The sequence below is a fragment of the Fulmarus glacialis genome, unplaced genomic scaffold, assembly GCF_000690835.1.
Source record: "Fulmarus glacialis isolate BGI_N327 unplaced genomic scaffold, ASM69083v1 scaffold10844, whole genome shotgun sequence".
Lineage (NCBI taxonomy): Eukaryota > Metazoa > Chordata > Aves > Procellariiformes > Procellariidae > Fulmarus > Fulmarus glacialis.
The window spans coordinates 45,267-57,071 of record NW_009207425.1 but is presented as its reverse complement, the minus strand read 5'-3'; the positions used below and the strand labels follow the sequence as shown (position 1 = coordinate 57,071).

The following is an 11,805-nucleotide window of genomic DNA, read 5'->3' as shown; positions in this document are numbered from 1 at the left end:
CTGCTGCAGACTCGCTCTCCATCTCCCCTCTCTCTGCGGTTCCTCCTGCTGTTAGCAGTTCGTTAGGAGATGGGACTCCTTCTCCTGCAGGCTGGGGTGAGGAAGACCCACCCAGGAAAGTACAGTGCTTGGGGGATTCAGTATATCAAGGCCTATTAATTCCAGAGCAACTCTTTGTAAGTGAACAAAGTAGCCACAGCTTGGTGCGGCTGTTGCGCCATCGATGGATTAGCCACAGGGCTACACGTTTGGCCCAGTGACTGGGAAACAAGCTGAGCCTGTCCACAGCTCCCCAGCATGGCCCCGCTGGAGCCAGCAATGCCCGGGCCCGCCCAACGCCCACCGATAACCGTGCCGATGGCTCTCCTGCGTAATGCCATGGGATGCAGAGCCCAGAAGCAGAATAGCTGCCTGAAGACCGGCAGCACATTTTCTCCACCCAGAAATATTTGATTAGGTGAATACACTTCAGCAAGTTAAAGTGACTTAAATCATCCCAAATGCCTGTAAGTTCTACCTTGTTTTGTTATTGGCTCGTAAGGAGAGAGAGCTGATATGTTAAATGTTTCCTAAGCCAAAAAAGAAGAAAAAAAATCCATTCACTGCAGCCTGAATACTTTTGATTTATGAATCTCTGATTCATCTTGACAGCTACTTAAAAATTCATGTCAAACTCTGCATTAATCTTGGCCAGAAAAAGAAAAGAAATGTGTTAGGTAACAAGAGTGCCACAAAATGCAGTTCCCATTGTGGGTATGTTTAATGAAAGGCATCATTAGCATTTAACTCACCAGAGAAGCATCAGTACATATTACCAGATACTTTCTCTTTTTTGAAGTCTGTTGAACAAATGTGTACTTGGGCATAGAAATTCATCTCTAACATTGATGTCTCGTTACATTATCTCCCTTCTTTAATGGGTATAGTTTTCATGTACATTGGAGCTTCTCATGTCTCATTAGATACTGAAACTGAGATAATACAAACATTTTATTGTATAAGGGAGGAAAGGAAAATAAATTACTTTCTCTTTCTTTTTTTCATTTTCTTCCCAATACGGAGCATGTTTGAGATTAAGAACTTAGCTTAATGACTTGATTGATCAAATAGCATTCCCTTTAGTGCCTTGGAGAAATTATCATAAACTCAATAAAATGTTTTAAAAAAAATTCCTGATTATTATTTGTTGCTGATTTGGTTATTTTTTTCCAAGGGCGCTTCATTACAAATGGTAATGTTTTCCAAGAAAATAACCAGATAGCCTGAAATTTGAATATATTAAGCAGCGGCTTTCCTCTTGCAATAGCTGTGTCTTCTACTTTGCATTTCTAAATGCAATTTTACTTAGCGTATATCCATGGCAATTTACTTAGTATCTTGGTTTTTTAAAGTATCTTAAAAGGCCCTAGGCCCAAGGTGGCAGTAGACCATCCTGGCAGAGAGATGCAAGGAGGAGAGAGCAGAGAAGGGAGGCCTGTGGCTGCATGCCTATTCCAAACCAGTTATGTTTCCACCGTGAATTGAAGCCAGAAAGCTGCACTGTAGCTTAATCAGAAGGGGCAGGTGATGAAAAACAGTAATGAGGTTAAATTTATACAGGAGATCACAAATTTTTTCTCCCTCTTTTTCATTACTTTACTATTAAAGAAATATAGGACATTATTATGGGGTGCTTGTTTTATTATTACAAAAATATTAATTTCATAGTTGAACGTGATTCTTTATTTGCAACATGTCATATCTGGCTTGTGCCCATTATTTACAGTTCTCCAGAAATATACTAAGCTATATTCAGTGGAATTAAACATAATTAAACATGTTGCTGAAGTTTTTAAAAAAATTTAAGATTCAAGATAATTAAACAGTTAAGATACAACCTATATTTTCTACTGAAAATGTTTTTGTCAGTATCTCCCATTTTTATAGGCTTTCAGGTAACATCATTCATACAGTGTCACAGATTGTACTGAAGATGATGTTAGAGGTCCGTGCTGGACAAGTGAGTGAGTCAGAATGGTGGCTTTTGAGAGGAGTTGATGAAATTCGTTTCAGTATTTTTGACTGTGGGGTTTTTCACTATGGGTTCTTTTTGGCTTTGTGTGAGGTGGTTGCTCTGGTTTTCTTGTAGAGTGATTTTAAAATTTTTATTTTCTTTAAAGAAAGGGAAGAGAACAAAGGAAGGCATGTGGACAGCTAAGCACTGCTCCAGACAATTTGTCTTATTGACTGCAGGAAAATTACTGGCATGGCACCAGTGCCCTTCTCAGCCACTTTGAGATTTGGCAAATTCTCCCTAGGCTGTTAGGGTAATGTTCGCATTAGCCTTTTGTAATAAACAGGTATCAGAAGAGTTGCAAAGGTGGATTTATCTTGGCTGCTGAAGGTGGGCTCTTACTAGACAAATAAAGGGAAACAGCTGAAAATGATTAATGCTTTATGAAGAGTATCAGCAGAAAGGTTAAGCTTCCTATCATGGGTATCTCAAACTCTTGACTCAGCCAAACTATTGATTTCCCCTTATTCATTGACTGGCCTGTTCATAATCAGGAAAGAGTTGTGATGGAAAGTCTCATGAGAGGAAGAGTGGTGCAGTTTGCACTTCTACTCCAAGACTTGAGAGAGGAGGGTTCAGTTCCCAGCTTTGCAGCGATTTCATGCGTGAGTAGCAACAGTCTGTCGCAACTATTTCAGTACCTCCGGTTGATCCGGGCACCCAGCAGATTTTGATAAAGTTTCCACCATGGTTAGTGTTTTACATTGAATGCCACCCACCTGTCTGCTTTAGTATATCCGAAATCCTGCTAGACACCTCCTGGTCTTTAGCACCTAAATACCTTTGAAAACCTGGTTTATACCTCCCAGGGGTTTTCGGTGGAGAAATGTCTGAGCTGGACCATGAGGACGAGGGCACAGTGCTGCACCAGTGAAGCTCGGGTTGGATATCAGCTTGGAGGGGGATGCTGTTGGAAACACAAGTCATGCTCTCACGTCTCCATTCGTGGCCGAGCGATCCCTTCCCATCTCCACGAGTGTCCCGAGGCAGGCAGCACTTTGTCCTCCTGCCACAGTCAAAATACAGGTAGCCGTGGGGTTAACAACATGCTGGCTGATCTCCTGGGATTTCAGTTGAAATTCTGAAACCCCACCCCAGCATCCTCTCTCTGACGTCAGACACTCCCAGTTTGTACCTTTCCTTCTAAATGCCGGTTTGTGATCATTTCATATGCTGTTGTTTCTAGCGCATTTCTACATTAAAATACATCCTATTTGTCCTTAGCCACTTAGTACAATTCAGGATTTGACTATTGCAAAACATAGCTTAGGTGTAAAAATTGTCTACATACTTGTTTTGTGAAGTGGAAGAACAGAATATCCCTAATATTAAACCATAAAGCAGCAATAGTTTATTTATAAAGCCAGAAAAGGCATTCAACAAGCTGCCCAATCCCAGATAATTTCAGACTATGTTTGTCATGTACATAGGGGACATAAAATTATGAAAGGAAAATAGTTTCAGCAGCGCGTGATGCAAGTAAAATGAAACAGCACTGTACAGAAAGGAAAGCTGGTGCAGAGTCGAGACTTGATAGATCGGTGGAGGGCCCATTTCACAGGGTCGTGGCTTCAGAAAGATTGACAGGACTGTAGGAAGTCCCTGCCCCATCCCATTAGTGGACACCCCTTTGCTGCCTCGGCTGCGCTGACTCGTGTCCTCTGGGGCTGCAAACTGTTGGGGGCTGATCTGGGCTGCAGTAGCGTTTTTTGTGGAATAAAACAGTGCTCTTGACTTCAAACTTGCATCAGCTGGCAAGTCCAGCTCCCAGCAGGGGCTCCCAAACGTCTGCGTGGGCTCAGGCTGTTGGGAGCCTCCGGCGGCATGGGGTAGCGGGTGAGCTGGGAACGCGCTGAGCTGCTCTTGTCCCTGCAGGCTTCTGTTGCCAGCCCCACGCAAGGGCAGTGATGCTTCGTCGCCTTCGGGCTATGAAACCATGTGGGGATCTGTGATTGAAAGTATTTCTGATCTGAATGCAGAGTTCGGAGGGGCTTCTCACAGACTCGTGAGCCTTCAAAATGGGCTATGATAAATGGATATGGAGTGTTGGATGGAAAGATGCTGGCTGCAGCATGTCTCCCTTTCTGCAGTACTTACAGCAATACCGTCTAGATAAGCCTCAGTAGCGCTGGAAATCTGTGTTTGTATCAACCCATGAAACACATTTTACGTATCTCACCGAGATTAGTTTATAGAAACACAGTGTGTAACTGGTTCCAGTTAAAACCTTCACCAGATCCATCTGACTTACCTCTTGGTAAAAAACAGCAGGAGAAAGGGGAGCTTTTTGTTACTGTTTTGCCTTTTTTTTTTTTTTTTTTTCCCTTTTGGCCTTGCCACATCCTCTTGTCATTTTATTACATGGCAATCACTTGTTTTACTTAAGGTTTCTTTTCTCTCTCTCCTGTCTGATAGGCCTAGAAGATGTTGTAGCAATAATGATTCCTGAACCCAAAGGAAAAGAGATAGTGAGCCTCCTGGAGAGGAACATTACTGTGATGATGTACATAACCATTGGGACACGCAACTTGCAGAAGTACGTCAGCCGGACCTCTGTGGTGTTCGTCTCCATCTCCTTCATTGTGCTGATGATCATCTCACTGGCGTGGCTGGTCTTCTATTACATCCAGCGATTCCGCTACGCAAATGCCAGAGACAGAAATCAGGTGAGCAGTGCTGGAATGGCTGTTTGTGTTTCCAAAAAATCACCATGGGATTCAACTTAAAAGTGAAATTGGAGGAAATTGTGAATGTCTGGTAAAAAAAGCAAATCAAAACAAAAAATAGGAAAGTGAAAAGAATGGGGATATAAGAATGCCTGTGTTTGGGAAAAGCCAAGACTTCTGCCAATATAGATGTGATTCAGGAAAAAAGAAATTAATAAATATAGTGTATATATATTATGGGGTTTTCCCCCTGTGCAAAATACACAAAAAAATAGGCAGAAAGTTGATAATGTTTATTAGCGAAAAGATTGCCTTGGTACATATAGACAAGTGACATAGAAATGTATACAACTAATGACCCTTGAGATCAGAATAATGACTAAACTATAGTGAGGTATGTGAATGTCTGTGTGTGAAACAAGGGTTCACAGTAAGTGAAGAAAGAAAAAAAGAACAGAAAGTGTTTTCAGTTTTATACATCTTTAGAAGGGTCTTGGGCTTCAAAGGCAAACATGTCTCTTCATTTGACAATAATCACTGAACATGTAAGTGCTGTAGTGATAGCCACCAATATTATTAAATCATTGCTTTTGAGCAATGGTTTGCTCAAAAAGAAAGAGATACAAAACCTATAGAGCTGGAGAGAAGTCAACAGCAGTGGGAATGAGCCCTAGGTCCTGAGGCCCTCTGGATTTATAAGGCACTGTGCATCTTTGTGGTAGTTCAGCAATGAATAATAATAGCAATGATAATAATAAATTTAATCTTTTCTTGTCTGGATGCAACTATCTTGGCATCAACAGCACTGTGAAGCTGAGACTTCTACATTTCATTCTAATGGTCCAGTAGAAAATGTTATCAATGTATGAAATCTGAGGAGATAACCATTTTACTGCAGGGAAAAAAATGCACTGTAATTCAGAGATGTTTCTGGACCCTTAATAAATTACTGTCGGGGCAGGGGGAGGGTTTCCTTGCTTGCTCTGCAGAAAAAGTAAAACGGAGAGTGTCTTGTAGAGAAAAGTACTGCCACGCACTCTGTAATGTATACTTAACGTATAGGGATCCCTCACCCTCCCCCCTTGAAATTCAGGCATCCTCTGAGATAGAGAGCAGCTGCTCTGTATTTACAGACAGAAAGAATATATTTTCCTTTTAAATATACAGTATGAAATTTTGGATAGCAAGAATGAGATTATCCCAGCTGGAATTTGAACATCACTGGCAGCAGATTCGCTGTGACTGTAATGGTTGTGATAATTTTTAGATGCTTTGGCTGCAAAAGCACATGTGTGCCTAATTTATGTGTGTGAGTACCGTAAGCATGCTTTGAATCAAGTAATTATACAGGCAGATTAGCAGTGTAAATAGACATACATAAATATGAAACCCAGCAAAATAAGAAGCTCATTCAGGTAATATGCTATAGTTTGGAACTGATAGGTTTGTATGTTAAAGCAGACTTCCTTTTCAGTATTTTCTTTCCAAAGTTTGAACAAGACTAACATGTGCACAAGCAATTGTCCCGTGCAGAGGTTTTAACAACTTTGTTATTATACTAGTTCTGTCCTTCAGAAGAATAAGAAAGCATGCCTCCTAAGCAATTATTTATTACTAATTTTTTGCCAAAGCTGTGGTAATGATATGGGGCAAACTAGAATTTCTTCATGTACTTTCTTCATCCAGTTTTGCCTGACGTATCCTCTAATCTCTTTATTAGCTCTTTTCATATGAAAAACAGTAGTGATATACAGGCAAAGCTTGACCATTTGTGTGAATGAGTTCCTGTGGTTTGTTTTTTCTCTTTTAGTCCTAGCTATGGAATATAATGATGTAGGTAGTTGAGAAGAGCTCAGCTTGCTCTTGCCCTTTCCATGAGGGTTCCTCTCTGTTTCCCCTAAAGTTCTCTTGTTTCTTTTTTCTTTGGCACATTTTCTTGTAGCACAAGGATGGGTTCACAAAGTTCTATGTTGATATCTTGGATATTCAGATATATACAAGAAAAATTGTTTGCGTTGCTTCTCTGGAGCAAGATTCTTTTGTCATTGCGCTCAAAAGCTTTTGCCATAATAACTTGCAAGTCTGTTTGTATGAAGGTGTTGTGCTTACTTGTTGGAAAGCCTTGCATGTGTTGTAAGCACTTTCATTGCTGGCCAACTTCAGGAAAGATGCTTCCTTCTAGTTGTATTTGATGTACTCAGGCTAAAGTTTATCCAAAGGTTGAAATGTTTGGTTAAACAGAGCATCAGATGAAGGGGCAGCCAGCTGGCCTATTCAGAAAAAGTTGTGCTATCAGTTCCTATCCCGCAATGCGATAAAATTTGACTGTGCAGACTGACTGCCCTGTTCTGAAAGCGCAAAAAACTGTGACTCATTTATTAGACTTCAGTTAAAATTTAAAAAAAAAATTAAAAAGCTTAAATTCATTTTGACATCTGAATGATTTAATATCCCACAGTTTTAAAACAAGGGCTTGTGAGGACCTATGTTCTCTGTGTCAAATAAGAAGCTATGCCTACCTCTTTGTTAACCTCTGTCATGCATGCCCTTCCTAGGTTTGGCTGATACTGGAGTTGCTACCAGGAGCAGTTCAGCCTCCTCTGGACTGGTAGTCTGGGGACTGTGCTGAGGGAATGGGACAATGTGGCTGACTGCAAAATATGATTGGCAGAAAAAGCCGTTCTCTCCAAGCAGGAGGGGTGTTGCACTGTTACATGAAAGCAAGATTTCTGAACATCTTTCCTTGGCCACTCCAAGCATCCCTAAGTCCTTTTCCATTTTGCCTCTTCCAAGCTGACCATTGCAACTATGTCTTCCTTTCATGAAAAACATGGTGTGTCCTTTTGTCAAGCCTCATAACCACCTTTGCCTCCTTGTCCTCTTTTATATGGTGACCCTTCTTTCCAGGTCCACTTCCCTTCTTGCACACAGCATAAGTTGCTGATCAAGCAGTAAACCCAAAAGGAACAGATTTGATTATCCATCAAGGAAGCAACGAGTCCAGCTAGTGAGAGAGGCAGCTAGAAAGACTGAAGAATCTCCTGGAATCATTTCCTGTGACCCCCCAGCGAGATGAAACCTGGACATACAGCATGTACATCTTCAGCCACCACTCTTCCTCACCATGTGTGCAAAATCCAGGTTCACGTGCCAGAAGGAAGACACAGCTCACTCCAGTTAGGTGCCTGATTTTGATGAGTGGAGAACCAGGACTTCAAGGATTCTCACTGAATGCCCTTGCCCATTCATCCCCATTGGCTGGGAATTAATGCAGTGGAGCACAAAACTGTCTTCCATTATGGGCTTGTGCACCTGCAGCCAGGGTGTCAGCTACAAATACGGTTAGATTTCAATTTTGATTTTAATACATTTAATTTTTAAGAGTATTTCTAGCACAGACGACTGTATGGTACATGTGGAAGTAGAAGATAGGTAGTAATATTCACACTGATGAGAATCCAAGGCCTCCTCTTTTTTTCCCACCTAACAAGATGTCCAGGAAGTAGGTTGTTGCCCTGATGATACGCCCTTTTGATATGAAGAGGATAAATTTGTGTAAGGAAAGTGTAGGCAATCTGCTTCCTCAGCGGCTTGTTCCTGGAGCCCTCCTGAAGATGAGAAAGTTTCTCTGTTAAAGACTGTGGGAATTGTTTGCATCAAGAGACATCAGGTTGCAGGGCTAATTGAAAGCAGTTTGGAATTACATGACAAGTTAAGTCCTGGAGATAATTCAGCAAAATGTGACTTGCTGTCTCAGCCCTGTAACGGCCAGGACACAGGCTTAAAAAAAAAACCAACCCTGTCAATGTGTCAGATTTCATATTTTACCAGTAATAGTCGTCTGTGAGATGGGAAGATGGCGAGGGGATGATGTTTAAGTGCCAGACTTGTTGACCATATTTCTTCCATGTCATTTCTTCCCATTGGTTTCTTGTTAAGAAGAAGTTTTCTGTGAAGTCATTTTGAAACGAGGTGGACTCCGTGAGTTTTGCAGGATAGTGACAGCCAAAGCAGGCAGTGATCACACTGGGGCTGACGAGGGTCCTGTGCGTCCTGGGTTAATCTCCAGTGAAGGATCTACTTTAGTATGTGACTGGCAGCATGTGGAGGGTCAAGCGATTATCTGAGAAGGAAGTCTGCTGGCCGTGGCTTTGAATTAGAGTTTTGGGCCATTGAATAGAGACATCGATCTTTGAAGCAGTCTTGGGAAGATGCTTCCCATGATGGAGTCCGCAAACTTTATCTGTGGTACAGGAGGTGTGTCTGATACCTCATCCTGATGGTGCGCTTCATTCTGCACAAGGCCCAAGGCGATCTCCTCCCTGCAAAGGTGATAGTTTAATAAGGCCATCAAGAGAGAAGCACTTACCATAAATTCTCTTCCGCAGCATCTACGGTCATTTACTTCCTCAGGAACAGACAAGTGATGCTTTCCATCCTACTGTCCTTTCTTTTGAACTAGTATCACCATCTCCACAAGACCACTGCATCTGATATGCTTAACTCCTTCCAGTCCGGTACTGAACGTTGCAGCCTTGCTAATGAGATTATGAGATTTATGATTGTAAATCTCTAAGCCTCACTTTAAACCCTTAAACTATTGTAATGCCTCTTATCTTTTAGGGGAAATCATTGGTTAGTGATAGCATGCCTTTCGTTCAAATGGAAGAATCCTTTGAAAGTACGACTTTACTCCAAGATATTCCTGTTCTTTCAAAAACTAAATTATTCTCATTTGCATGTAAGTCATGAACTTGTCTATTTAAGACAGATAAGAGAAAGCAAACATGAAAACAAGCAGATCAAAGATGTACATGAGTCTTTAATCTTGTCCTTTCCCCTTGAAGAATGTGCAAAAAAGAACTGAGACATTTCGTTAGTTTAAGTAATAATAATGATAAAAAGGAATCACAAGCAATTCCTGAAGCAGGACATAATGGCTCTTGTCTTGCTGTATGTTATCAGTCTGTCTTTGATTTACATTAAAGAAACAAATAGCTGGCAAGAAATGTTTCCAACTCTTGTCTGATCCCTTTATTTAAGGGAGACTGTGAGAAAAATGAATCACGGAAAAGATGTTGTATAACTACAAGATACTCCCTCACGTGTAATAATTAGTTATGCTGGAAAGCTCATATGTAAATCTCATATGATAGCCAAGATCATTTTCACCTCTTTAGCCAGATTTGAAATTGCTTTCTGCTTTGTGTTGCATGCATTTTGTCAGTCTTCCATGTCTTTCTAATCCAATAAGCTTATTCTCTAAATCTAATTCAGTGATTTTAATTGAATCTGAAGAACAAAGTGGTAATTTATTAATTGTATCTGTATGGTGATCAGGTCTCAATTTACAAACTACATCCAGCTTCCTTCCATTTTTGGCTTCATGCTCTCACCCCCTCCAACTGGAAATCCTTCCCGCTGACAGGCCCCTCTGAACTCCAGCACAGGCGGTGTTCCCAGCCCAAAAAGTTGAATGTTTTCTGAGTCACCAAAGCTCCTGAGTCTCCCTCCTATCTAACAACACATGGCTGGAAACATGGATGGGGAGGGGAGGTGAAGAGAAGAGTTTAAGTCATTTATTGGTGGCAAATTGGGATGCACTGTATCATGAACTGTTACAAACATAACATAATGTTATGTTTAACATACGTTATAATATAAAAAGAAGACATCAGAGTAGGTGTTGCTGCACGAAACTGTACGAGAAAGGCATGAAAAAACTGGAGAGAGCCCAGAGGAGAGTCACCAGTATGGTCTGGGGACAGGAGCACACGACATCTGAGGAGAGGCGGAGGGAGCTCAGCTTGCTGAGCCGGGAGGGGAGCAGAGGAGGAGGAAGGGTTCTGCTTGCAGCCTTCAGCTGCATAACGGGTGGTTGGAGAGGAGGCAGAGTCAGACTCTTCTCAGAGGTGCACAGAGAAAGGACAAGGGTAAGGTCACAAATTACAACAAGGGAAATTCCATTTGTATGTTTAAAAAAAAAAAAAAAAAGACTGTGAGAGTGGTTAAGCACTGGAACAAATTATCCACAGAGGTTGTGAAATCTCCCTTCCTGGAGATATTCAAAACTTGACTGGACGCAGCTCTGACTTTGAAGTTGACCCAGCCTTGAGCAGGGGGTGGGAGTACATGACCTCTCAGAGGCCTTTCCAGCCTGTGAGTCTGTCTCCAGATCGCCTCGTTGTTGGGTTAGCACAAATGAGCAGCCAAGTCCTTGGAGCACTCATACAGGCACAAGCTCAATAGCACAGGGTGCAGAGGTAGCTCTGCTGAGCAGTGATTGTATGAACTGCCCCGTAATATTCTCAGCCTCTTGCAAGAGGCAGGCATCTCCATCTTCAGCGTTTGAGAACAGGGTGTTTTGCGTCAGGCTGTTATTACATACTTCAATTCTGAGTGGCTGTGACCCTGCCAGCACAGTAACAGTGTTTTGGAAATATGGGAGAACAGTCAGAAATATCACGTGGTAAGCAATTCATGGTCCACTGGAGGGAAAGATAGAAAGGCAAAGAACAAGCAAATGGTTGTGTATAGATAGGATGTTACTGCAGGACCATATAGTGCTTTACCTGTAAGAAACCGCAGATGCTTTTGCTTCATTTTTATACCTTGCATTGCTCCTATAAAGTAGGCAACTCTGCATTACAGGAAAAGAGAAGGTTATTCATGTTTTTCGTGGTTAACAAATTAACAGCTCACTTTCAGCACTTACATCTTGCTGAAGATTGTGAACTAGTTCTGGAACAACATAAGAATAAAGACCTTCTGAATCTTAAGCCCAGTGTTCACTCTGCTTACCAGCCCAGGCCTCATTTAATAAAGTATTTTTTACAAGTGTCATTAAAAAAAGAGAGGGAAGAAGTAGGATACCCAAATAGTGGACTTGTTACATACATTGCTACTCACTGGAATAGTAAAGGTGCTGTAGTGTAGCATCATGATGGGCCCACATGCAGTCTTCACTGGAACTCCATTAGAGTAGTTTTGCCTCATCAGCTGTGGGGTACCAGCGAGCCTAGAATACCTACTGTGCCCTTATTGTGAATAACAGCATGACTGACCTCATCTGTTTATATTTATACA

The 11,805-nt window shown here is 41.6% G+C and overlaps 1 protein-coding gene across 1 annotated transcript in view; it reads left to right on the top strand.

The window, feature by feature from the left end:
• The first annotated feature begins 297 nt into the window (after window positions 1–297).
• RNF150 (ring finger protein 150) overlaps window positions 298–11,805 on the top strand; it is a 52,913-nt gene continuing 41,405 nt past the window's right edge. Inside the window, exons 1-2 of the mRNA XM_009576092.1 lie at window positions 298–370; window positions 4,469–4,719. Of these exons, the coding sequence (XP_009574387.1) occupies window positions 298–370; window positions 4,469–4,719 (324 nt within the window). The remainder of the gene's footprint in view (window positions 371–4,468; window positions 4,720–11,805) is intronic.